We start from the raw sequence: 25,890 nt of genomic DNA, 5'->3' as shown, positions 1-25,890 counted from the left end.
AATGTCATTATAAGTGTTAAAATAGAACTTGTTCTCCATTGCAATTAGACCACCGCAATGTTGGTAGTATGGAGGACTAATTCCTCCTCTCTCTTCCTGAGGTTTCTCCCATTTTTTTCCTGTTAAAGGGTTTTTATATGGAGTTCCTGATTTGGACCAAGTTTCAGAGGATGAGAGCGTTGTAAACCTTTAGAGTTCTCCGAAACAAACCTGCCTTTTGTGATTTATAAATAAAATAAATTCAACTAGAGTTTCTATGTGAAGTGTATATGTTCTGGGTTTCCTCCAAGTGCTTGTTTCCTCCATAAAGAAATTAACAACCTGGAAAAGTTACAATAGTTGCCAATGTGTGTGAAAAACTGTGTTTGTCCATCCATTTTTCTTAGCTTTGTAATTAGCTTGGCAGCCTTTCTAGTCACAGTATGTGTAGGGACAATTTGTAATGGTAACTTCTCCAAACACCACTGGTGCCTCCTCTTCGCTGCTGTCAGCCATCAGCCATCAGCCGTCATTTCACTGCCCATAACTGTCCAGCCCATTCACCTCCACCTAATCACATCCCGATCTTCAGCCATCATCTCCATCCCATCACCAACACTGAGGTCTAGGTTCCATCATCCTCCCACTTAATAAAATGGACGTACAATGGGGCCTGATTGCCAAAGACTCTCATCTGATGTGCACATTTCAATAAACATTAATTCATTTAAAACTCACTGTCCTGATTGAAATGACTAAAGAAAATAAGGTCATCATTACTACGACCAAAGATATAAGTTGAAATGGCTGCTCATGTTTGAGCGTTTCGTAGTAAAGGATATATAAAGAAAATGACATGTTTTAACAAACTGACCATGTTTGCGGCTAATTTGACAGTTTTCCAAATAGCCACTAGAGAGCAGGAGCGTTTCACAAAGAAAAAAAGGCTTGACAGGATGGGACTCAGAATAGCTAATCAACTTTAAAAGGCAGTTGAATATTAAGATTCCCATCTCGACAGAAAAAAAGGAATGCATTAATAAAAGTCTTCTTATACAAAAAAGATAATTTGCACAACAGTTCATAGTGTCATTCTTTAATATTTACAATCATACCTTTGCCATGATTACATAAATGATTAATTCTTGTAACACTGGCCTCTGGTAGTATACAGTAGGCTTCACAAGATGGTTGATGTGGTGTTTCATTTATATGTGCTTCCTTTATTTCACACGGATATGAGTTGGTCAGTTACAGGTGAGAGACAGACATAAGAAACAAAAATAGTAACACAGTGTTCAAATTAAAAAGAGCGAGAAAGTCAAATCTGTCATTATTAGAGAGAGTTTTCCAATGAAATGGGAAATGCCGATGGAAATAGAGAACAAATTACAGATCAATCAGACAGTTTATTCATAAAACACAGGTGAAAAACTTGCTGTCACTGCATGTTCGCTGGTGTTGTGTTCGTCTATGCAGAAAACCTTCAAAGCGCTGAACTTACCAACATATGAATACAAAACTCCATGATAAAGGTGCTTCTCAGCTACAACAAGAATATGATTGTAAAATACAGTACACTTTTTTGATTATGTTCAATGATAACTATACACAGAGGCATATATTACTCTTGCAAACTATATAACTCTTATAATATTTGTATTTTGTGCAATGTTCAACATCAACTTACAACAATACGTTTTGGCAGAAGGAGAAGTTACTGATGTGAGCTGTGGGAGGAGGCGAACGAGAGAACGGCTGTCAGTGCTACGAGTTACAAGGCCTATGTACAACGATGTTTGGCAAAGAGGAGACAGTTCAAATGCACCAATTAGAAAAATAATTTGTAGAACAAATTATGTAGAAAATAAAATAAAAAATAAATTAAGTCCTTTGAAAAAATAAAACACAGCAAATAATGTGTATACAACTTTGCTCCATTGATGTCATTCAGCTGGCTACTACTTGGCATGACCCTCCACTATATTAACATGTTCCAGTGTTGAAATCCTTGATTCGTTAAGAGCTGGAATAAGTAGGCTATATAGTGGAATAACATGGACACCGAATCCATATATACACCTAAATATGCATATGTACAAGTACATAAGGTTGTAGATATGAATACACAAAAGTGCAAGAACCAGTGGGGTTAGATATAAGAAGTGTGTTTCTGGTTGGAAAGAAAGGAGATAAAGACGAGCTGGAAGGGACCGAACTTAATGTTAAAGAGCTGGTTCAAAAACTGTCCACTAACTGTTGTGCTTCTTGACGCTTGTCTTTGGGTACCAACGCAAAAAAACTTGCATATCACTGATGTTATGATTCAAAAGAGAAAAAGAAAAGATATCCTGTGAGACTGATAAGGTGCAGAATGAGAATAACAACACATCCCTGTCTGCATTGTTTGCTGATGAGAAATTGAAGGCAGTGACAGCGGGGTCATTTTTAATTTTTTTGGAGCACACACAGACATGCGACAGTGTTCAAGGAAAGGCCTGAGCATTGTTCAGTCACAAAGCATCATCATACTGTGTCTCGCTTTGTTTGCTGGTTGCTGGGAGTGTTGCCCATCTGTGTTGCCGCTCAAAAAATTGCTATCACCAACTTCAGACTGGCAGGCTATCTACTGTTGAGGCCCCACTTGTAAAAAATACCCAATAAGGAAATACCTAATGTCAATAACATGATTTTTTACTCCTTAGTTGCTTAAGTTTAATTTATTTTGAAGCTTAATTTCCCCAGGATAGTCTTCTAGAATTAATGTGACTTCCTGCAGTAATTTTTGGGATACCTAGCTTATTTTATCTCTAAAAAAAAATTGAATTACACTTAAAATGTTGGGGTTGGGTTTCTTTGTGTTTCTCAGATGTATTGGTCTCAAGCTCTGAATATTACATTTTCAAAAGTATATACAGACTAAATTGATTTGTGGAACCTGGGGCCACTGTAAAGTGTGCTGGCACACTGCAGCTCTATATCCAAAAGCAATATGTGATGTTAATTTGTCTAAGCAGGAGTTGTGTTGGTGATGTCTTCCCTCAGCCTACTGCAGATATCTGTAAACCTTAAAGCAGTGGTTGCCGGAGTCGGCAACAGCCACATGTCCATCTGAGGTGAGGGCGAGGCCCTGGGGGCCGTACAGTGGGTCTGCTGACGTGTTGATGTAGGATAAGAAGGAGCCTGTGCTGTCAAACACCTGGAATAGGAAAAAACACAAAGGTTCATGTTCACGTTGCATTTTTAGAATCCAAAAATATGACGTTATCAGTCATCAAACAGGTATTGGCCACTACCCAGAGCTTTATGTAACTTTTTCTTTGGGACCTAAATATGACTTCACTGTTGATAAAAACCAAGCTGCATTGAGGAAAAATAACTAAAAAGTTGACAGCAGGCAGGCTGGGTAAAGCCTGTCTCACCTGTATTCTGCTGTTGCCCCAGTCAGCTACAATGATGTTTCCGTTGGCGTCCACGGCCACACCAGTGGGAGCATTGAACTGGCCGTTGCCTTCCCCATGAGAGCCGAATTTGAACAAGAACTCTCCATCCGCGCTGTACACCTGGGACAGGAAGTCAGCGAAAACATTTTGTCAACATGTCGTTGCGCACTTTGATCCAAACAATACAGAAAATGTACATACTGTATATCTTTATGAAGGAGTACAACATTAGTACATTAGCGAAGCATCTCTTACCTTCACAGAGTGATTGTGAAAATCGGTCACAATAATTTCATTCTTGTTGTTCACTGCAACAAAGTGCGGACCTAGACGAGGAGAGAAGAAGGTTATTGTGGAAAAAGAAACACATTCCTGTAGCTTGCACCGTTCCCTTTACTGTTAGTAGACCGTAAACACAGATTACAACAAGTGGTGCCTAAAGCTGCGATTACAAAACCTTGTTTAATCAGATGGTTAGCTGTTCTGTTTTGCCTGGACTACTTTGACAGCACTCTATTCATGCATTAGATGCTTTAACTTGAGTTGTTTCCCCATTTCTTCAGAATGTCAGAACACTACTAAAATCCCCAACAGCACATCTTGTTGTCCCAGATATAGACGGTTACAATAAATGAATCATGGGTAGCTATTTGGGTGAAAAGAAATCTTATTGGCTGAGCTCTAATAATACTGATTTCCTCGGTTAGTTTCATGGCACTGGAGTCGGAGCAGTGGAAATCATTCACACTGATCTTTTCAATCGCCACTTACACAAAAAAACACAACGCACAATGTGACAAAATGTTGAGTATTGTAATAGCAGGTGATTATTACAACATGTCTGTACTTGCATATCTGTGATTATTATTGTGCAGGCACAGCGTGATCCAACAATTTGGGTTGTCAGGAGGTCAGACACATAATCAGGGAGTCGGGTTAGACAGAGGGCACCGCACTGTGGGATTAAGGTTGCAGCAAGGCCACACTTAGTACTTACTGAAAACTGAGCCAGATTTATTAAAGTTTGGGCCAAGTTTTTCTGGATTGAAAAAAACAGGAGGAAGAAACAGAAAGAAAGAAAAATAGGTAGTCAGAGATAAAGGATAAGCATAGAAGAAAATAGAGTAGGTCGGTCAGCACAGGCGCAGTGTGTGGGGGAGGAAGCAGGGGGCGCTGTATCGCCTGGTTTTGCGTCCAAGGAAATGTTGACAGGCTTATACTTTTTAACAGAATGTAGCATGTGATGTGATGTGTTGATATAAAGACAAAAGAAACACACACACACTTCGTCATTGGGCTTAATGTTGTGGTCACTGCCTTATACCCATTTTCAGGCCTGGTGTGCAGAGATATTCATATATAACCACATATTGAGTGTTAAGAGTTATTTGTGTTGTGTATTTATGTGGACAGTTTTGGAGAGGAAGACATCTGTCGAATGAGAATGAACCTGGTTGAGATATTGAAATACAAGAATAATTTTAAAAAAAATCCAAAATAATATATATGATGTTTTGTGTTATGAAATATTATGCAAAATATGGGAAATGTTATGAGGAAGCCTGGTAGACACTGCTGCCTCACTCACAGGTACAGTCAGTTGAGAGAGAGGTCATTGTGAGCTCCCTGTTAACAAGTGGTCTGTTGTTTCACATTCAGGCCCCGTGCTCACCTGCAAACTGTCTATCAGACGTCCCCCTGCCTCCAAACTTAGTCACCAACTTCCCATTGGACTGAAAGATGAAGACGCAGCAGGCCTTGTTGTCCACAGTGATAATGTGTCCATTTTTATCCACAGCCACGCCCTTAGGACCCATGAGCCGGCCTGCACCAATCTTATTCTGCGAGGGAGGAAGACAAAGGCAAAGAATGACAAGAAAGACTTTTTAAACAAGCGTACAGCATGTCCTTTTTATGTACTTTCTTTCAGGAGCAGTCAGATGTCTTTACTTCAGAAAACTTGAGATCACACCTTAAACTTCCCATCAGAGGAGAAGATGCTGACCCATCGATTGTCATAGTCGGCCACCACGATGTCACCATTCATGTCCACAGTGACGCCCGTCGGTCTCTGCAGCTGCCCCGGAGACCGACCTCTGACCCCAAAGCGCATCTTGAACTGGCCATCATTGGAGAATACCTGTAACCAGTTCCATCAGAGAGCCCCTTGTGAGTGCAATTCATCCAGAACTACAGCAGTATTCTCCTAATCTATGTGATTGTACTCGGTTGCACTTAAATGCCTCTTTGTGTGCGTCTCACCTGTATGCACTGGTTGTTGCTGTCGGCCACCACCACTCTGCCGTTACTGGAGGCTGAGATTCCCTGCAGATTTGTGAACTCCCCTTTTTCTCTGCCACGAGTACCTGACGAATAAATAGTAACACAGTCAGTGAATGTGCCATTTGATTTCACCCTTGTCTCAGTGTGTAATACTTGTACTTAAAGGCTCATACTGGTGGTTAGGGACTTAAAATACTTGCATTGATACACAATAACATAAGACTTCAAAAGGCAAATAAACTCATGTTTGGGTTCATGAACTTGCAAAGACCTGACAGACCTGCTTGAGGAAGGTAATCCTCCGAATTACGAACGTTGCCGCACCTTAATTTATTTATAGTCTGTGGAAGTAGGCAGCCACTAGATTCTCCCTGTTAGACATCCATATTTGTTTTCAGCCTTTGATTATCTGTTTGCATACTGTAGGTTGTGAATAGTGTTTTCTATGGAAGTCAACTCCTTCATCAGGTCACAGCAGGCTGATTTTCAATCTGTGTTCTACTGGCATGACATGAAAACAGTAGATGCCTAAAGGAGAAGATGCCAATCTAAAAGTTTAATTAAAAAAACATGTAAAACAACCAATAGGCTTACTTTATGGAGGACATGTTGTGCTTTTCCCACTATGACATAGGTCTACATTGTATTTGGACTTTTTCTCCTGAACAGGCATTTTTCTTACCCACTCTGTAGATGAGCTCATCCTCGATGGGGTTCTCCTTCTTCTTGGTGGTGCTGTACATGCTGGAAGGCCGCCGCACTGCTTTCTGCCGTATGTGGCCTCCTGTCCCGCTGGGAGACTTCACCCTCCTCTTCACGTCGTCTGGAGATTGCGGCACATCTGAGGGCTTGACCGCCCGCAGCCGGAAGGGGCTGCCGCGTATCGGCTGGCCGTACAGCAACAGAGCGAAAGAGTACTCTCCCTCAGAGCGTACTGTGTAGCCCACCTCATACGTGCCGTTCTTATTGTCCGCTATCTCTGTCTCTGCAGCCCGACTCCCGTCTGCAGAGGTTATCTCTGCTTTTAAAATAGCATTTCCTGTCCGCACCAGCTCCCCATCCTGCAGAGAGGTCATTGATTCAATTCCAGACCAAATGAAGACAATAAAAACAATACACATTGTTGTAGCCTCTACAGACACATCACAAGCTGCTAACACATTTGTTTTTGATAGAAATAATCCTTTTTAATTGCCTTGGCGACCACCTTAAAACAACTGACATCTTGAAATAGAGCAACATGATGAAAATACCATGAACTTTGAACTGAAATGTGCAGCTAAATAATTTTAAGACGGTACTTTGTCTTTTGTCGTCACGGTGATGGTGTGGTGCTGTCCAGTCGCTGCGTGGCGGAGGCCCTCTCCCGTGGCGACGGAGGTGTGAGCCACGGCTGCTGTGGTGAGGAGAACGCCCAGGTTCTGGATGGAGCGTCGCAGACCTTCAGTCTCCACCTGGAGCAAACAGCACACACACCATACGTCAGTTTCCGTTGCCCACTGGGACAAAACTGTAGCTGATGAAGAAAATAAGCTAAGGACTGCAAACCAGAGATAAAAGGAGAGAGAATATTGCAAGTACCAGAGGAATGAAATAGGGTAATAACATATTTTTTAACCTGGGCCCTATGTCTAAATATTTGGGAGTGTAAATAACTCGTGTTTTGGAATTGGTCCAGGAGATGCCTCGGCCTGCATCGGTAAAACAGGCTGTGAAGTACCTCAAGTGCAACTTTAACTATCGGAGTAAGTCCACTAGAAGTTTCATTTCTGCCACCAACAAGCTGAGATTCTTCTTCTAAATGTCTGACCCAGTGGTTCTCACACTTTGACACGTCAAGGACCCCAAAACTGACACAAATTAGACCAGGGACCCCATTTGATGAGATTTTGTCTGGGTTAGAGATTTCTGCCTTTGAGAACTACTGGTCTCAGTTTTTATCAAAGGACTTTTTAACAGAGTGATATAATGACTGTTTCTGTTTAAACACAAAGGACCTTACTCTTCAAGTAAAAGGTCTGTCTCTGTAGGGATCCTTTCAATAATGTTGTAAGACCACAATCCAAGCATGTTTGTGGCAGACACACTTACTTTAATGGCTCAATTACCTTCAATGATTACTTACGAGTTTTAGCCATTGCTGCCACAAAATGGGCTACTGGAAGATCTACTGCACCAATTCCACACTTTTGTGGACCTCGTTAACTGTATGTGTCATTTAGATCCTAAAATATTTAAAAAATATGGCCCAGGTTTAAAAATACTGGAAGAACCCTTTAAGGTGTCATTATGAGGCTCTTTTGGAAAAATGACATATAAATTGCTTTAATCTCTCATAACGATTGGACCCCAGCTGAAGTGACAGCTGGCCCACATTTTTTAAAGAACAAACTTCATCTTGAGATTATAAGTGACAAATAATTGGTATCAGAATAAACAACAGTAGTTACCTGACAGTCCAGGTGTGCATTCTGGTGTGGTCTCTCTGGGAAGTCATGTCTGGCCAGCGCCGTTACCCGCTCACTCATCTGCTTCTGAACAAGCAGCACCTGCACTTGCAAGAGACACGCATTGTTCGGTGCAAGCCATTCTCTTACAGTATCAAAACATTCAGTTCATTTGCAAGATGAGCTCACATCCTGCTTCACAACTGGAGCACTTTCAATAGCTGACTCCCACATGTGTTGTAACCTGTTTGTTAGCGTGCTGGTACAAATTAGTCTGCCAGCCCACCTCAGTAGCACTCCCGTGGCTGAGAGCCTGCTCCGTGAAGCTGCAACTGCTCTGGATATGTTCCTTCCCCTGGAGGAGAGATGAGAGCTGAGCCTGCAGGACCTGCACTCAGGTAAGTGGAAAGATAAGGGAAAGAAGGGACACAAAAGAGCAAGAGAGGAAGGGCGGAGAAGTCAAAACCATTAAGGTCGGCAGGCTGAAGTGTGTTGACAGGAATGTGAGACATGCGGCAGGTCATGTTCCACTACCTGTTTGTAAAAAGGTCTGTGCGTGCAAAGATGCAAGCGCACCTGACACAGTGAGCGCATGCTCTGTGTGTGTGAATGTGTGAAAACACAACTAGCCTTCTGTTTAGTGCTGCAGATGTTCTCCAGGTCCGTGATGAGGGCCGTCTTGCGCTGATGCAGCGCCCGTTCCAGCTCTTCAAACGTACTGGTAATCTCCACGACCGCCTCGCTCTTCCTCTCGTTCAGCTGGCGAGAGATCTCACTCACCAGCTCGATGGCTGCTGTTAGCTGAGGGAGCCTGCAGGCGGACACAATGTGAAACTTCTTTCAAAAATGTTTTAAAATACACAAAGAAATGAATATTTAAGGAGACCTATTGTGCTTTTTAGTTTTTTCTTTTCCTTCAGCGTTTTATTTTTTAAGGTTCTTGTGGATATAAAAAGTCTTGAACGTTAAAAGTCTGCAATTACAGATTATGGATTAAGATAAAACTTTACAAATTCCCAAGACGCCCAGCAGATTAACTGCATATGTAGTTACTATAAACCAGCTTCAACATTAAAGGGTCACTATGTAGTTATGGAGAAGAAATTCAAACTCAGAATTAAAGTATTAATATAAACTCATAAATATGTTTTCTTCATAACTGAATAAACAAGCTGTTCTCAGAGGAAAATAAGGTCCCCAGAACACTGTTTGAAGCTAGAAGGGTGGCAGGGTCCGCCACATGTAAACAAAGTAAAACAGGATGAAATTGTGTTGTCCTTAAGGTCAGTCTGTTTATTCAGTCATGGAGGAAGAGAGTTGGTTTATTTAGTTTGTTTAGGCATAAAGTACTTTCAATGAATTTCTTTCTCTTCAGATTAAAATGTCTTCCCCAGAACTACATAGAAAAATGAGCAAGAGAGGAAGAATGTATCAGTAATTATAATCCAATAATACAACATACGTTAATCAGAAACATTCTATTCTGCACAATGAGTTCTTTTACTTTTTGTACTGGAAGCACACTTTGACACTTATATTTTTATACTTTTACATAAGTAAAATATTACAAACATGACTTTTAGTTGTAACAGAGTATTTCAACACTGGTGCTATTGCTCTTGTACGTAAGCACAAGATTGGAGCACTTCCTCCACCCCTGGTCTTTGATGGCCGATGCCAAATCTAGGCCAAACGTTGAAGCTTTTGAACACCTGATGTGAAGCAAATATTCTGAAAGCTTCATCAAAGTAGCAAGCCCCCACCTGCTGCGTATGGCATCCAGCTGTGTCTTCAGCACAGCCTTGTGCTGTTCGACGACGTCCCGCAGAGGCACAGTCACATGCTCCCGGTGTTCACCCTCTGTGCAGTCCAGACACATGGCTGTCTCACACGACTCGCAGTAGAACTCCATCACCTGCAGAGGGAGACAAAAATGCTCGTTCACCCTTGCTGGGCTTTGCAGGTATCAGTTTCTGTTACATTTATTATTGCTTAAAAACAAAAGAGGTAGGTAAACTTCTCACCTTTCCCTCGTGGTTTGGGCAGCAGAGGGGCTTCCCTGCAGCTGCAGCGCTCACTGACTCCAGGACGCTGCAGGCCTCTGGCCGCGAGCACTCCGGATCTCGTTGAAGGACCTGGTGAAAAACATTTAAAACTTTTTTAATGAGCAAGTTTCAATAAACATTTCCTTTTATGAGTATTTCTAGGAGTGTCTTATTTCTGAAAGTGGACGGCTGAATGGTGACGGAACAAAGGGAGAGTGAGGTTGGGGACTTTACAGTAACAATATATGCAATATTAATATTAATAACAATATTAACCTTATAAATACTTTTCTCTTTGTCTGAATTTCCTTGTAGTCTGCTGTTGCGTTCATGACAAGAACAAACATCCTCGTTGTACTTTTATCTACCCCAGTTCTAACCTTAATCATCAGCCCTACATGCCTGACAGAAACCACATAACCTCCAATTTAAGCCTCTTGAAGAATAAAGGACTGTCCACAATTACCTCATTCTGCAAAAATGTCCTCCCTCTGTTCTACACCAGGAAACATTCACAGACTCTCCGTCTTGAGTTCTGTCTGTAATTGTTTTAAACAATCTTTGCTTCCTTGTTTGGTTTTATCTGCATTCTGTCTTTTTTTTCCACCCAATTGGTGTCTGACTAGAAGTAAAAAAAAAACAAAACACAGATCAAGAGTCACACCTCCATGAGATTAGTGATGAAGAAGTTGTTCTGCAGAGCACAGACTCCTTTCTCCGGCAGGATGGACGTCTGCCGACACACTGGGCACGAGAGCGTCAGAGACTCCGGGGGAATGTAGTTCTGGAGACAACTGGAAGGAGGAGAGCAGGAATTAGTGTATAAAATCTTCCCGAGTCACATCCAGTTTACCAATGAAGTGGACAGGGAGACACTAGAGGGAGAGAGCTGTCACCTTATCACTATAATTGAGAGGCAGTGCCTAAATAGTGCTCCTGTCACAACAAATACGGGGAAAGTGTGAATCAGTCAATACACAGGACCCACTGCCTCAGGAGAAAACACAAGTTTTCTCTTTCAGTAAGTGAATCTCTGGCTAAATAGTCCGCCTAACAGAGACCCAAAGAGACAGAAGACTTTAGGTAGAATATGTTTGTGCGCTGCCTATTTGTTTATGCTTGAGGAGATCTGACTCATCCTGGCAGCAGTCGATCCCACCGGCCCCTACAGAACGAGGATACACTGCAGGTTCAATTGCCCCTCAGGAGGCAATCTATTTAACATGAGACACCCCCGAGCCACAACCAAACCCGCAGTCAGCAAAAGTTCAGCTGCATTATGCAGATTACACCGCACTCCTGGCCTTCAGCCCGGCTGCCAACCAGCACGTGATGCGCTGACGTTCTGTCATCACTATATTGGTTGTTAATGCCACAAGAAACCTGAGGTCAGTGTCGGGGATAAGCCTCTGTTGTCGTTGTACACAAGGATGTCTGGCAGCTGCTCGGGCTGCACGCTAACACCGTTCTGTTTGATTTATGACACCACACAGGCCGGCAACAACCAAGCCTCGGTAAACTGCAGTCGTGAGCTTTTGAGAACAACGGAGGGCTTTGACAAAAGTCTCTGTCTACCTACCGCTGTGTCAACACCACTGAAGCGCTCTGAGGCCTGGATAAATTACTGTTGCTTTGTCTGACGCACAACCAGCTGGGGAGCACAGGCTCAAACAGTTACTGTATGTGGTGAAAAGGGCGCCGGTGGGGCCACAGCTAATGATTATTTTCATTGTCGTGCGAGTTATCTCTTCATTTGCGACTGCTTGAATACGTTGTCACAGCTTTTATGTGAAACCATAATTTTATTTTGTGGAGTGCCAGCCTGGGGACAAAAGTTGTTGAGTCACACATAAAAAAGCCAACGCAAAAGATGTATGCCATAAATGTAAACCGTCTTGTTCGTAACCTTAAAGGTGTAATATGTAAGAATTTTAGTTGACAACATTAAACAATATCTAACAGAATTTGAAGAAATAACAGTTTGATTTTATAACCTCTATGTATTGTTGCAGAGATATCTACTGAAGCTAGCATGCTAATGTGCCAGCCCCTGCTCGTCACAATGACTGCCCTCTCAAGTTGGAACAACAACCCGGAAAACTTTAGAAACTTTATATCAAAGTCATGTATTGTGTAGTCATTGTATAGTTTCCTTTGCTCTTCCTTGTCAGAATGAATGAAAACCATCATCTCCACTGCTTTTTAAAGATTTCAAATGGTATTAACGCAAGAAAAGACACACTGCTTTTCCAATAAATCACACTATATTGAAAATGTGTAATTAGAGTTCATATCTCCATTACAGACACAACATACTTAAGTGTTCTTTGAAAAAGACAAAAAGTCTCTAGTTTATTTCAAAAAGACTTTCCCGATTTGAAGGAAACAGAAAACTTAGCGTTGTTGAGCTTCAGTTATAAAATGTTTGGAAATAGTAAAACAATTGACATCACATTTTTCTAGAATTTCTTTATTTGTCCAATAACAGTAAGAAAATATACAGTATATACAGCGCACAAGTCGTAACATGCCTCTATTGTAGGAAGATGTCATTTGTTTTGGCATGATTTTAAAAAGTAGCATAACCCACAGCAAACCCATGATCCTGATCTCTTAATAGTGCGCACGCAATTAGGATATCAAGAAGCAGCTGTACTGTAAGTTTGCGTGCCCAATGACAGATAATTACAGGAAGAGGACAGGGGGAGCAAAATTAAAAGAGACACAATACCACCAAACAGACCAGGCCCAGCATGGGTTAGCCAGCTCAGACCTAAAACCCCCTAAAACTACATCAACCCATGCGGTATTAAAACATCTGTCTGGCAACATCATGTATAGCTCCAGACAAAAATCTGTTCACCTCAGCAGGGCTCCACATCACATGCCATCCAGTTAAACCGGGGATTAAACTTGCCCTCCGGTGGGCAAAATGCCCCTCACACTGCATGGAAAAAGGATTTATTGCATTCTCTGCTGGCTATTCCATAAATATTTGTTTGATCGTAGGTTTAGAAGTAAACCAGTCTGTAACATAATCCCAGTGCCTCCCAACATACCTCCATCGTCATTCTCCATCCTCCCACCCTGACCTATAACAAGCTTTCCAAAAGCCTCCTCTGCTCGGCACAGAAAGGCCCCACTAAGAATCGCCTGAGGGGGAGTCATCTTTCTGAGGAACTTTAGATTGAGTCATTGTGATTGTGTCTCCCAACAATGAGCCTTTTCTCAGACTGCAGTCCCTGATGCTGAGGAATGCACTCATCCACAGGAGCCAGCGAGGAGAAGTGCTCTGAGCTGTTTAATTGAGGGAAGGGATTTGCAATAGATGAGGTTCCTCTATTAGGAGACATGTAAATATGACAAGAATTCTTCAGTAATAGGACAGGAGGATCAGGACTGGTGGGGAAAGAGCTTTGTTAACAAAGTGTGTTGTCCCACCTTGTTTGCGGGGGCCAGGCTACATAGCAGATGGCGTGCGGAGACTTGGGTTTGAGTCAGGTTTGGCTTGAGGGGAGCGTTAGGTAATTAGGACTTTTGCCAGTTGTCACTGAAGTTGACAGCACAAATGTTAGTTACCTTTCGCAGAAGGTGTGCAGACAGGGCAGGACCTTGGGATTGCAGTAGTGATCCAGACAGATGCTGCAGACCAGAAACTGCTTGTCTATCTGACGCACCACAGGGCTGGTGCTCCCAGCCTCGTGCTTCGCCATGGCAGAGGACATTTAAAGCCACGGACAATGACAGCGGTAGACCTGCGGAGAGACAAAGAAAAAAGCACTGAATGTTAGCCTGTGTTTCGTCTATAAAAGCTTTTGTTGAGAGTGTCACTTTCAGGACCATTAATGCTCAGCAAACTTTCGACAGGAGGTACCAGGAACCGAAGTTAACAAAGCTGTTTAATTCCTTGATTAGCACAAAAAACGCGTCCATTGTTATTTCTGGGTTAATGCCGAACAAAAGCCAGCTGAAAGAGAACTGTGTGAAACAGAAGCATGCAACAGTCCTGAGTGTACAGCCAGCAGCAGATGTAGACAAACCAGTACGGCCTTGTGCCTGGCTTTTAATTAACATCTCAGCTGATGCCAAAGCAGAAAAATAAAAGACAATCCACAATAAAGCATTCAAACAGGCTTTAGTGACCTCATAGGTACACAAAAACAATCTAAAAATATACACTCCTCAACTCCTTAACCTTAAACATCACAACCAAACGCTTCCAACCATAACCATTACATTAACCATAACCTAAACCAAGTCTTGACCTTCAAACAGCCGTTTGAAGTTGTGATGACAGGTAAGGATGTCCTCACTCTGCAGGTTAGAAAACTTGTTTCAGTCCTCATTATGCAGCAAGTACACACACACACACAGACATGTGACTGAAATCAGAATGTGCTGAGTTGAGTCTATGTTTCCTTCTATTTGTGTTTGTCACTCTGTTTATACTTACAAGTCACTGGTGAGGTGTCAGACCTGCTAAACTTTGTTTTGGTTCATACTGTAATCTACCACCAGAGCAAACTGTCTACAGTAGGGCTTCACAATTTACCCAAAATAATTAAGGGCAATATTGAAACTGCAGGAGTTGCATTTCTTTCGATAAAGGTAGAATGTGTCCCCGACATACCATTATAAATGAAGCAATGTGGTGCTACAGAGTTGCCTGGGCCTACAAATCGTCTTCTCCAGACCCACGTTATGCTCAAGTTATCAAACTAACTTTATCAAGTTATAAAGTGGTTTGACGTGCAGGTTACAGTCCTGCTTTTTATTTGAGTGGTTGGAAACTCTTTTGCTTAAATTCAGAGAAGAGATCATATTGCCTTTAAACACAGATTATGTAACGCTGTGATCCTACCCTCTCACTGAAGTTACATAGTGCAGAAACAAGTGATAGGAGGGCTGAGTGGCTGTGACAGAGACACCATTCACCCTGTTACAAGACACTGTACCATCAACATGATTTTGATGTTGTTGTAGGGTAAAAAGGTTACATAACGTTGCTTTAAGTGTTACAAAATATGCAAAACTGGTTTAAGCTACATCTAGAATACATATTTACATTTTAAATAAGACACTGAATAAATGCCAATACATACGTGTCAGTGACAAGTGAACTAGCACCAAAAAACTGTGAGTTGACCAGAACTGAGAAGACCCGAAGCATTACATAACCTCATCCATTATGGAAGTACAGCTTGCAAGGTATGGATATTCTGCCTAGCAACACAAACCAATGCTGTTTCCAGTGTGGCCCACTTTCACATTAATTAGTGCCAGCCCAAACACATGTGGTGTAATAATTACAGTGGTATGTAAAAAAGATGCTACTACAGCATCTTCTCATTGCTACAGTATGCGCTGAATGTGTAAATGAAGTGGGAAGATGTGGTGTTAAATGTGGAAAAACAAAATCAACACAATGACTTTAAAGTAAAAAAGTGACAATTGGCTGTGACAAACATGTATTTGTTACACCTCACTTGCCCTACGGCTTAAAATCGTCACCTTTGTTTAATACCCTGAGTGCCATTTTTATCTCTGGTTGCTAACTGGCTTCAGCGATGTAGTTTCTCAGTGGGTCAGCACTTGTATTATTCATGTATCAGACGCAGACATGCACTCACATGCTCATACAAATTGCAGGGATGAGCGAATAGCAAGATGTGTCTCAAACAAACACGGCTGGGCTTAAGATATACAGTAGTTATGAACATTATACAATCAATGAGAAGGACACACACACACACACACACACTCGAGCACAAAAAACAGGCACTGGTAATCATCATCCTCCATCCCCCCCTCCCGTCTGCACATCTGTCACTGCAGGATCTAATACATGCAGCACTCAATCCCCTATGTCCCATCTCCGCTCATGTCCTATTGTCAGTTGTTGCCCACTGCGCACACACGCTCACACACGCTCACACACACTCACACACACACATAGAGGATCCAATGACATACAATCTCTAGACTGGGAGGGTGCAGGTCACTTCTCAATCTGTCAGCCATGAGAACGACCAACATGTCACATTCACTCTGAGTTTAGGGTCAGGCAGGTTGTCTGATGGAAATGATTACCGGTAAGTAGCTTATGCTTTGTTTGAATCTAAATGTGCATTGTTCTCTACAAACCCTGTGCTTAGAAACTGGCACTTCAAGAGTATCCAGTTGTCTCTGATGAAAAGAAGCTTGAATGTCTGTCAATAGAGCGTGGAACTGAAGAGGGATCAACCGCAGGATGTGTGTGTACCTCAGTACAGTTCTCACAGTTCTCTGTCATTTTCTCTCTGTACTAGAACACACTGATACTAATATCATCTGGAATGACGTCTGTCTAAATTTAGAAGTGTATAAGTGGGAAGGCCAGGAGGCAATGACAGTGGAACTAAAATAAGACCAGGGGTTTTAGGACTGTGCCTGGGTCCATTTGTTTACTGTTGGTTTTGTTTTAAAACACATTTTATCGAGTGAATCACAGTAAAAGAAGAATCTGGAGCCCAATAAATCCCAAAGAAGAATTCTTTCTCAAAACATTGGATGGAAAAAAAGGTCTCAGCCCATCTATTAGGAGTAGATTGCAGCTATTAGTCGATTTGTTGATTGAAAGAAAATGAATAACCAACTATTTCGATAATTGTCTCAGTCATTTTGCGTCTTAAAGGGGTTCTGTGGAACTTCTGTGTTGTGCTGGAAGCCAGTTGTTTCTACATGCTAGCAGACTCCATTTCTAAGCTAACATTAGCTACTGTTGCTGTCTGCTAGCAGAGCGGTGAGAGGCACAGAGACGAGGCATTCGAGTGAATAAAGTCACATCCTCACAGAAAATCCAACCTGTCCTTTACGAAGAAATCCACAGTCCAACAGCATCAAACAACTTAAACACATCATCCACAGGCTTATATAGGAAACTGAGAGAGACAGGCAAGGCCTCATTTTTTACGTCACATTACAATCCACTCACTACATGGTGATTACTACATGGTAAATTGATACAAAATGTTGCAGAGCCCCTTTAAATGCATGACTTTGCCGCTTTTCTTCTGAAGAGTCTTTGGGTTTTCGACTGTTGGTTTGACAATTTTTGGACATTTTATAGAGCAGGTCAGCACAATATGGTAAAAAAAAATCAGATTGCAATTATTATAATTGCTATATGATTGGCGATCAGTTGGAATGATAAAATTTGCATCACAATTTAGATTTTTGCTGAAAAAATCATGATGATGTGACATTTGTTGGTATCTGTACCAAACAAACATGATGTTTTACTACATTTGGAGCGCAACATTCGTACACCAGTGCACCTCACTACAGTACTTCATTAAAATCAGAGCTCGACCGACCGGGAATAAAAAAATCCAATATTGATATTTCTGCCAATATACAGACGTATTTTGCAGTGATCCCTCAAATGTGGTTATCAAACACTTGTGACAAAAATATATAATGGAGGCAGGATATTTACTGTCTAAAATGACAACTCAAACAATAAACTTAAAATGTAATAATTACTCCACAGTCTCAGGATGATCAGTAAAAACTTCCCTTTGACGCATGACAGTCCTTTAACAAAGCACTTGTCTTTTTCTCTTGTCTGTTTCCGCTTTACTATCAAGTTGAGGGAAACCTAAAACGCATACGTGCTTCAACAACACACGTGACAGTCATGCATGTATGCACATGAGTGGCAGGGTGCTCGTGTTCATGTTTACAGTTACGTGCATTCAACAGACCGTGTTTTGAAATGGCCCCAACTTCATTCATTCCCACTTTAACTCCTAAGTAGGCCACGATTCCAAGTGTCGACGCTCTAAAGCAACCATGACCGGTTAACTTGACAGGCAAAAGAGAAAAAAAAAGTGAGTGAGGACGTGCAGATTTTGAATTTGGGGCCCTGCAGTTAAAGGCAGCAGGGTGGGATAAAACCAAGCCCAGGCAGGACTGCGGGAAGCTTCCAAAAATGATTCATGAGAGGACACATCCTGCAGAGCTGTCAGCTTAAACCATCAAAATGAAAAGTGTTATAATTCTCAGACCATTATATGTGCAGAAGTAACAGCGTTTATGTTTCCGGTGACCTTAGCCTGAATAATTCCCCAAACTCTCAGGATTACAGTGTTTGCATGTGTATCTAATTGTTTGTGAGTGTGTGTGTGTGCAGCATGTTTGTGTGTGACAACACCCGTGGAGTTAATGCACAATGAGTCTATTCACTGCTGGCTTTACTGAGCACAAAGTAACAGTTTTCTTTGTCTAATTCAGCGCTGAAACCTCGGCTGTTGCTTTACTGTACAACAGGATCCTCGCAGCTCATGTGTATCTCTTGTAACACACACATGGGGGGAGAAAAGGGAGTAGGCAAGACAGGAAATGAAATGTCCTCTTAGCGGTTCAACAGGAGGCCAGGTAAAAAGGGAAAGAGAGACACTTAAACAGCTCTTCTATTCGCTGCTCACTGTCACACACCTGTACAGCAACAAAGAAAATGTGCTGACAGCTTGGACAAACGCACAAACTCACACACTCCTTTCTGGCAACAGCTGAGCTCACACTGAAAGTCAAACACGCACAGATGCAGGACAAGACGCAGAGAGTTGACTGAAAGACTACCTACTGTCAGAAATGTGGAGTAGACCAGTCTGGAAGGCTCCATGGCAGCATTAAAGAATCAGCACACACCCTGACTCACACATGCACGCCCACTTCCCCCCTCGGCCCTGCTGACCACTCTTCCTTTTCCCCTTTCCTTCTCTCGCTTTTCCCTTTTCCACACGCTGAAAAAGGCCAAACAGTGATGACAGCAGAGGGCGGGACTGCACATTTAAAGTCCCTCCTACTGTCTCTGCTGTTTACTAGCATGAGCTGACTGCGTACCCTCCTACTGCCGCGCTGTGATTGGCTGGGAAACCTAAACTAGCAGGGATGAGGGATTGCATCATGGGCCAGCAATTCAGTGCTGGCCGGAGGGAGTGAGAGGTGAGGACTGAAAGAGACAAGAAGAAGAAAAGTACGACTGTCGAGGCTGGAAAGACAGAACCCCGTCGCACATGAGGCGATGATCTGCCGCCTGATTATTCAGCGTGTTCGCTCTGATAACGATCAGATGCAGCAGATGACGGGTGACGATCATCCAAAGGTTTGGCTCATTTGGCCTCCAGTTACAGTTATGAAGAATTACGTCACTTCTCTGTCAGCCAAGTACACACACGCAAGCCAAACAAAGCACAGAGTTATATAATTCATGATGTCACCTTTAAAAAGAAAATCTTAAAATGAGAATTTAAAGCACATGCCTCTCCGTCTAGCATTATAGTATCAAATTACACACATGCATGGATTAAGAAACACCCTTAATACCAAAAAGGAGATTATCATTTTGAATTTGAAGCAAAATTTCTTGTCGCAGGACGTTTTTTTTGCACCCAATCCCTTGAACGCCCCGTCTCTTATGAAGTGGTCAGAGTTTAATCCGGAGCAGGAGGTGACGATCCTCTGACAAAAACATCAATCTCTACAGTTAATCTGTGCGGATTGAGTCCAGCCCTCCCTCCCTCCCTCGCTTCCGGCTCTCCTTCCTCAACGCCCACGCACACCTTTCCAAAAATCCCATCGTCCCAAGCCAGACTGCTGTGATGGGTGTAACAGGACATAAAAGGATAAGATGATGAAAATACCACTCAGAGAATTACATATCAGTAGCTGTCTGCAGTGGATTCATTCTTGATTCCCCCATACGGACATTTATGGCAGTGATTTGCAAGTTTTTATATTGCAGCAGCCTCTTAAGCGCTTCCATTGTTTTAAGTAGAAACCATTGTGGTTCTAATACTTTTTATAACTCACAAACAAGCAAGTCAAAATGAGCAATCTGAAGGACGTCTTGTTTACGTGCTCCATAGTAAAGTAATCAGAGAGAAGGTATCTGACATGACCAATATACCAAATGCAGCACTCCAGCGTGGGCAGCCCTCTGAAGAGGACTTTAGTCATCCCTGCAGTGAGCACTTATTGGCTTACCGCTGCGCTTTCTGCTGAAACGACAGTTTTATCACAATATACGACTCCTGCAGTTATTAAACGAGAGGAAGATGGACCACCAGCGGCACCGGTGATGAGTCTCCTGATACTAAAGCACATAATATGAAGGGAGTACTGTACAAACCAAAAGACCGTAGATCTGTTACGCAACTGTTACGTTACATATTTCAAGATATTAAAGGAAACGTTCACTCAAAAATTCAGTTGTAGCCTCTTCAGCCCCATGCTGATGGAAAGATGGGTGAAATTTCTTCGTCCATGAAACATTTCTGGAGCTTCACAGCAAAACAGCACTGCAGCATTCTTCTAAACAACTGATGTAGATGGGGACTTGTTTTAACACGTTTAAAAAACAAGCAAACAAACCCCACACCACTCGTCTCTGGAAGCCCCAAGATCCTAAACTGATTTGAGAAGATGTTATTTACACCCTTTTAATGCTGAAGTCTTCACTTTAGCTGCTAAGCTGAAAGTCTGAAGTCTGAAGTCTGAATTCTGCGTCTGAAGTGGACGCAGCTCGACCGCATGTGTAAATAAAAAGCTGTAGGGAGGCTCTATATATTTGTTTGTTTTTTTAACATTGATTATCTATGAGAATGCTGTGACGCTGTTTTGCTGTAAAGCTCCTGAAATGTTTTATGGGCCACGAAACGTGGCTCGTCCTTCCATCAGCACGGCCTTGAGTAGACAATGACCTAATGTTCATTTTTGGATAAACTTTTCCCTAAAAGGTTTGTATCACCACAACACAATTTTGCCTTTTTTTGGGAGATGTTTCATCACTCTATTAATAGAACAGCTGAAGAGAGACAGGAACTGGGGTAAGAGAGAGGATATCATGCAGAAGAAGGGCTGCAGCCCGAATTCAAACCTTGCACCTCTGCAGCGATGACCCAGCCTCTGTACACGGGGCACATGCTCTACCAACTGGCCTACCGGGAACGCCCCTTAATTTTCCCTTTTATTCTAAATAAAAATAATAAAAAGGCTCCAGCTATATATGGCTCAAACTCCATATAATGCTATAAAATAAAGAGCAACTTGAGTGTGAATTAAACAGTAGAAACAAACGCAGTGCAGCAGTTTACTGTTGTGTAACATCAACAACCGAAAGAAACCGTTCTGCCCCAGGGTCTGTACAGTAAGAGGCGGAACAATAACAGTAATGATTTTAATAACAATAATGTTCTCAGGATATCCAACAAGAGATCCCCACCCACCTCGGGCTGGTTTAACATTTGTTGTTGTGTGCCTTGTGGAAGTCACACGGCAAATAATGTGACAAGAAAGACTCTGCAAGACTGAGAGTGAGCAACGATGGTAAAGGGTGCTGCTGTGCTTGCACACACTGATGCCTTGTTATTTTTTATTTTTTTGCTTGATCTTTGGTTTTATAAGCTTTCTCCTGCCTGTGCTCTGAAACCTCATGATTTGTATGCACAGAGAAGGTAAACTGGGGAAGATGTGGCGGAGAGAGAGGTGAAGTGATGACACACACATACTGAGTGACGACAAGGTCCTTGTGTAACAGGGTATGATTGGGGAAGTTATACAGTGATACCATGATGGTGTTGTAGTCTGACAGCTCCGGGCATGACACCATCCCACACACACACACACACACACACACCTAGTCAGTGAGCTGTTTCAATCTATTATACCTCACCTCTGCCTTTCATCCTTGCAGCGATCACACACACAAAAACACCACACCTTACTCTGAGGGTTTAAACCTTCATTTGGGCCTCACAAACATGTATCAGAAGAACACACACCCAAATAGATGGCATGTATGGAGCAGCCTGCGTAACCCTCGTTAGTATGCTCAGCAAGCCTCCGTTCTCCTGCGCTGTCCAGTCTTAAGCCTCCACATACATATACTTCTATATATAGAGCTATCAGTTCTCATCCGCTTCACACCACTGGCAGGCACGTGCTCTGAGCTGCACACACACTGCGAAAGAGTGCAGGGAACCTCAGATGACCAGCATAGTAATGACTCAGAAACACTCGAGAAGGATGCGCATGTAAACATTTACATGTTCCTGGCTCCAGTACATGTAGTCCATGTATTACAATGGTTTCCAGCCTGTGTGGTTACGTGCACAGTTAAGAGCAATAGAAGAAGGCTGACCTCTATAACGTTGGTGTTTTATTAGGGACTTGTATGCAAGTTTCTCTGCTATTCTATACATGCAAATACATCACATTTGCATCATACAGACACATTTAAGGGCTATTCAGACATTTGAGACAATGCACGCACTCCTGTAAGAAAGAGGCTTGTTGCTGGCAGCTTGTAGTAAACACGCAGGTCTACTGTGCATGCAAATCACTGATTGATTGATGGGTTGAAAAGAAAATACTGACGCTTCCTTTCAGAAGCTGTAGCAGCTCCCCAGCTGCTTTACACCACAGCTGGCCTCAGGGGAAGCAGGTGTGTGAGGCTAAATTGTGTGCCGAGTGCTCCACTTCACACCAATGCTTTACGTCCACACAAAACGGACGCACAGGCTTGAGTTAAAAGTATCGAGATCACAAAACAAGGACAGAAAAAACAGTGTAGAAACGTAAAGATAAGTTAAACTAAGGAGTAAAAGTATGTCACAGAAATAATTTAAGGAGCACTTCAGTGATTGTATGCTTGAAGTTGAATTCGATTGTTATGATGAGTACTGTACACCCTGTGCATACAGTTATATAATGTCCTCTGTGGCTCTGGAGCCAGTTTTATTGAAGTTGGAGAAAATAACCTTGACGATGTTATAGTGATGTCATCAGAGGGACCTCCGTTTCAGCATGAGACCACAAATTTATAATAACAGAAAGACTGAATGTATGTAAATGGAAAAAGCTGCTGTGTACTGTATCCAGTGAAATATGCTGCCAAGTTGCATCATGGGAAATGTAGTCACACTAAGCACTAATAGTCAAGATATCTCAGCCTATACTGCACAGATTTTGACCATTCTTCTTCATTCTTCTTTTCAAAATACATTTCACAAACCCCACCATTTTTACTGAAGTGCAATATAAATTAACTAAAAGTATCAACAGCATGTGAAGAAATAACAGTTCTCACATTATGAGAATATACGTCCAGTCTGAACCGCTAGCTGCGAGGCTAACTAAGCTAACTTGCTGATGGCAGCTACAGTTAGCAGCAGGTAGCAGTTACTCTGGCGGCATGCTGCCTCCTATTTGTTTTGAGTATGAATTTCACAGTCAGCCAATTCTTACATATTGCTCCTTTAATCGTTTTTGTCTATAAAATGGCAAAAAAATGTTAAAAATTCACGTCACAATTTCCTGGATTCCAAAGTGACATCTTCAGATGACCTCTTCTGTCCAACCAACAGTCTCAGTCAACAAAGACTCACAGAGAATCAACAAATCCTTACATTGAAGAAACCGGAAGCCAGCAAATGTTTGACATTTCTGCTTGAAAAAATAACTTAAATGATTAATTGATTATCAAACTAGTTGGCGATTCATTTCGATTGATCGCAAAAGACTAATCAACTAATCATTGCAACTCTAAAGTCAAGTACAAAGATTTCCATCCCTCACACCTCTGAAATAAACCACAAAAATAATGCAGTGTTTCTGTGCAGTCATTGAACCATTTCATCTGTCCTCATTTCCACTCTGTTGCAAACAGAACTTCATCAAGAGATGCTTGACATGAATAACATCAAGGCGAGCACGAGAACAGCAGCTCGACTCCACTGAGCCTTGAGAAATAGATGCACGGGCAGCTCAGATCAGGAGATACAGGCCCCTTCACATCTTGACGCAGAGCCAGTGTGCGCACACTCTCACGCTGTCACAACCTCTTGAAATCTGACCAAATTTGTGGGGAATAAAGAGGCAATCCCTTTTTCTTTCTGCTCACATTTGTGCTGAATTATGAATATCAAACCCTTGACATTGGAATTCATTATTTTTGTGTTTTTAAACATCAACAGAATTTGCATGGGCAGTTATAAGCCTGTAAACAACTGTATAAGCAGAAGAAATAAACAGATTACATAATCCCTTTACAGCGTACATTCAAACATTTAGCAGTTAAATACAGTCAAAGGGAATATTACATGATGCACAGATTTTTTTACCCTCTTTCTTATCCTAACCGACCCTCTCGCTCTCCCAACAGAGAGAATTATTTCAGTGAAAGAGGAGCATGTGCCAGAGGGTAGGGGAGCTGATCCTGAAATAATTTGTTTCTTTAAATAACTGAGGGAATAGACGCTTTGAGCTAAACATATATTAACATAAACAGCTCCGTGTCGCCTGGCGTAATAGAACCCCGACCACAATGGTGTTTCAGGTGGGGTGAAGTTTAACAGACCTTCCGTGTCTTTGTGCGAGGGCGTATCTATTCATGTATGTAGGCATGGTGGTGTTTGTCATCATCTGGGTGCTTTTTGGAAAAGAAAAACAAAAAAAAAGGTCAAAAATGCAGTTTATGTAAGAGCCAAATATTCAGAAAATAAGCACAACGATCTCAACAGAAGAATAAAAAGTCTTAGCCATGAGCGTTTTTGCTCACATTCCTCTCACATCACAGAGACACACACACAAAAATCAAACACGGTGAAGGATGTCAGAGATAAAATACAGTTTTGTTTTTATGTAACATGCCCCGGAGTTGTCAGGAGCTGAATAGCCTGCCTCAGTGTAAAAGTCAGTTCTTTTTTTTCCTCATGCTGCTCATTCTAATCAGGCCTCGCGAAAAAAAAAGCCCCTCATCGAATCGTAAATGTGCGTTACAGCTCGGATTCCTAACAGGGTGGAAATTCATTTACTTAAGGGGATTAGAAATTCCATAATTTGTTCGTCATGCTGATAGGTCAGCAGATTTATGGTTTGCACATCCGTCAACCTCTGCGCATGAACCAGCAGAACTCTAAACCACTTTGAGGGTGGACAAGAGAAGAGAAACTCCTTCCAATATAATGCAATCCAGTCCAGCAAGGCCCCAGAATGACCATGGAGTTGATAAAAAACTTTTGCAAAGGTAGTGTTTTTTAGCAGTGCTCCTCCTATCTAACAAAAAACAATCATTTGTCATATTCAGTGCAGTTTGTCTTATAATCAGTGTGCTTGGAACACCAAAATGCTGCTATGAAGGAAGGAAAGGAAAAAAAAAAGCAGGGAGGCCTGTCTGCTGACTAACACATTACAACGCATGTATTTATCCTGTATAGTGCTCTGGCAAGGATGATGTAGTGGATGAAAAACGTCGCAGAGAGGTACCTTCTCCTCGCACAGCGGGACTGACTGACATAAGCGCAGCTAAAATTATCAGCTCGCCTGATCTGAGCCAAGCTGGGCAGGAATGTGTCACAGGAACCGCCTGAATCAACATATTAATACACGGCTCACACTCCAGCACGCAAGCACACATGAACACACACAGACACACAGGTGCACGCTCAGACTCACTGTCACAGAGACATGTCAGTGGGAAAAATACGAACTCACAGAGAACAAATTAGGATTTGTCCAAACACAGACACTGACGGAGTTCAGCTACAGGGCTTCACAAATCAAATCTGTTGCATTTCTCTTTTGCACAGCTGAGCTTAGAGCATGATGACAGGGTTTATTTTTATTTAAAGAGGTTTGATTAAAGCTGAT

At 42.1% G+C, this 25,890-nt stretch overlaps 1 protein-coding gene across 2 annotated transcripts in view; it reads right to left on the bottom strand.

Moving 5' to 3' along the window:
- Positions 1-1,059: 1,059 nt before the first annotated feature.
- trim3b (tripartite motif containing 3b) overlaps positions 1,060-25,890 on the bottom strand; it is a 29,990-nt gene continuing 5,159 nt past the window's right edge. The window contains exons 2-17 of one of the 2 annotated variants that reach the window (XM_084372724.1): positions 13,777-13,952; positions 10,862-10,991; positions 10,177-10,287; positions 9,916-10,067; positions 8,783-8,963; positions 8,439-8,540; positions 8,156-8,254; positions 7,007-7,159; positions 6,388-6,766; positions 5,685-5,788; positions 5,395-5,562; positions 5,095-5,263; positions 4,420-4,461; positions 3,678-3,748; positions 3,402-3,542; positions 1,060-3,178 (exon numbers count right to left, since the gene is read on the bottom strand). In XM_084372724.1, coding sequence (XP_084228850.1) covers positions 3,026-3,178; positions 3,402-3,542; positions 3,678-3,748; positions 4,420-4,461; positions 5,095-5,263; positions 5,395-5,562; positions 5,685-5,788; positions 6,388-6,766; positions 7,007-7,159; positions 8,156-8,254; positions 8,439-8,540; positions 8,783-8,963; positions 9,916-10,067; positions 10,177-10,287; positions 10,862-10,991; positions 13,777-13,922 — 2,301 coding nt within the window. In that variant the 5' untranslated portion in view covers positions 13,923-13,952 and the 3' untranslated portion in view covers positions 1,060-3,025. The remainder of the gene's footprint in view (positions 3,179-3,401; positions 3,543-3,677; positions 3,749-4,419; positions 4,462-5,094; positions 5,264-5,394; positions 5,563-5,684; positions 5,789-6,387; positions 6,767-7,006; positions 7,160-8,155; positions 8,255-8,438; positions 8,541-8,782; positions 8,964-9,915; positions 10,068-10,176; positions 10,288-10,861; positions 10,992-13,776; positions 13,953-25,890) is intronic. The other variant, XM_084372725.1, reaches the window with a different exon arrangement.

This window comes from Pagrus pagrus, assembly GCF_965226575.1.
Source record: "Pagrus pagrus genome assembly, chromosome: 14".
NCBI classification, from domain to species: domain Eukaryota; kingdom Metazoa; phylum Chordata; class Actinopteri; order Spariformes; family Sparidae; genus Pagrus; species Pagrus pagrus.
This window is presented reverse-complemented; position numbering and strand designations above follow the sequence as displayed.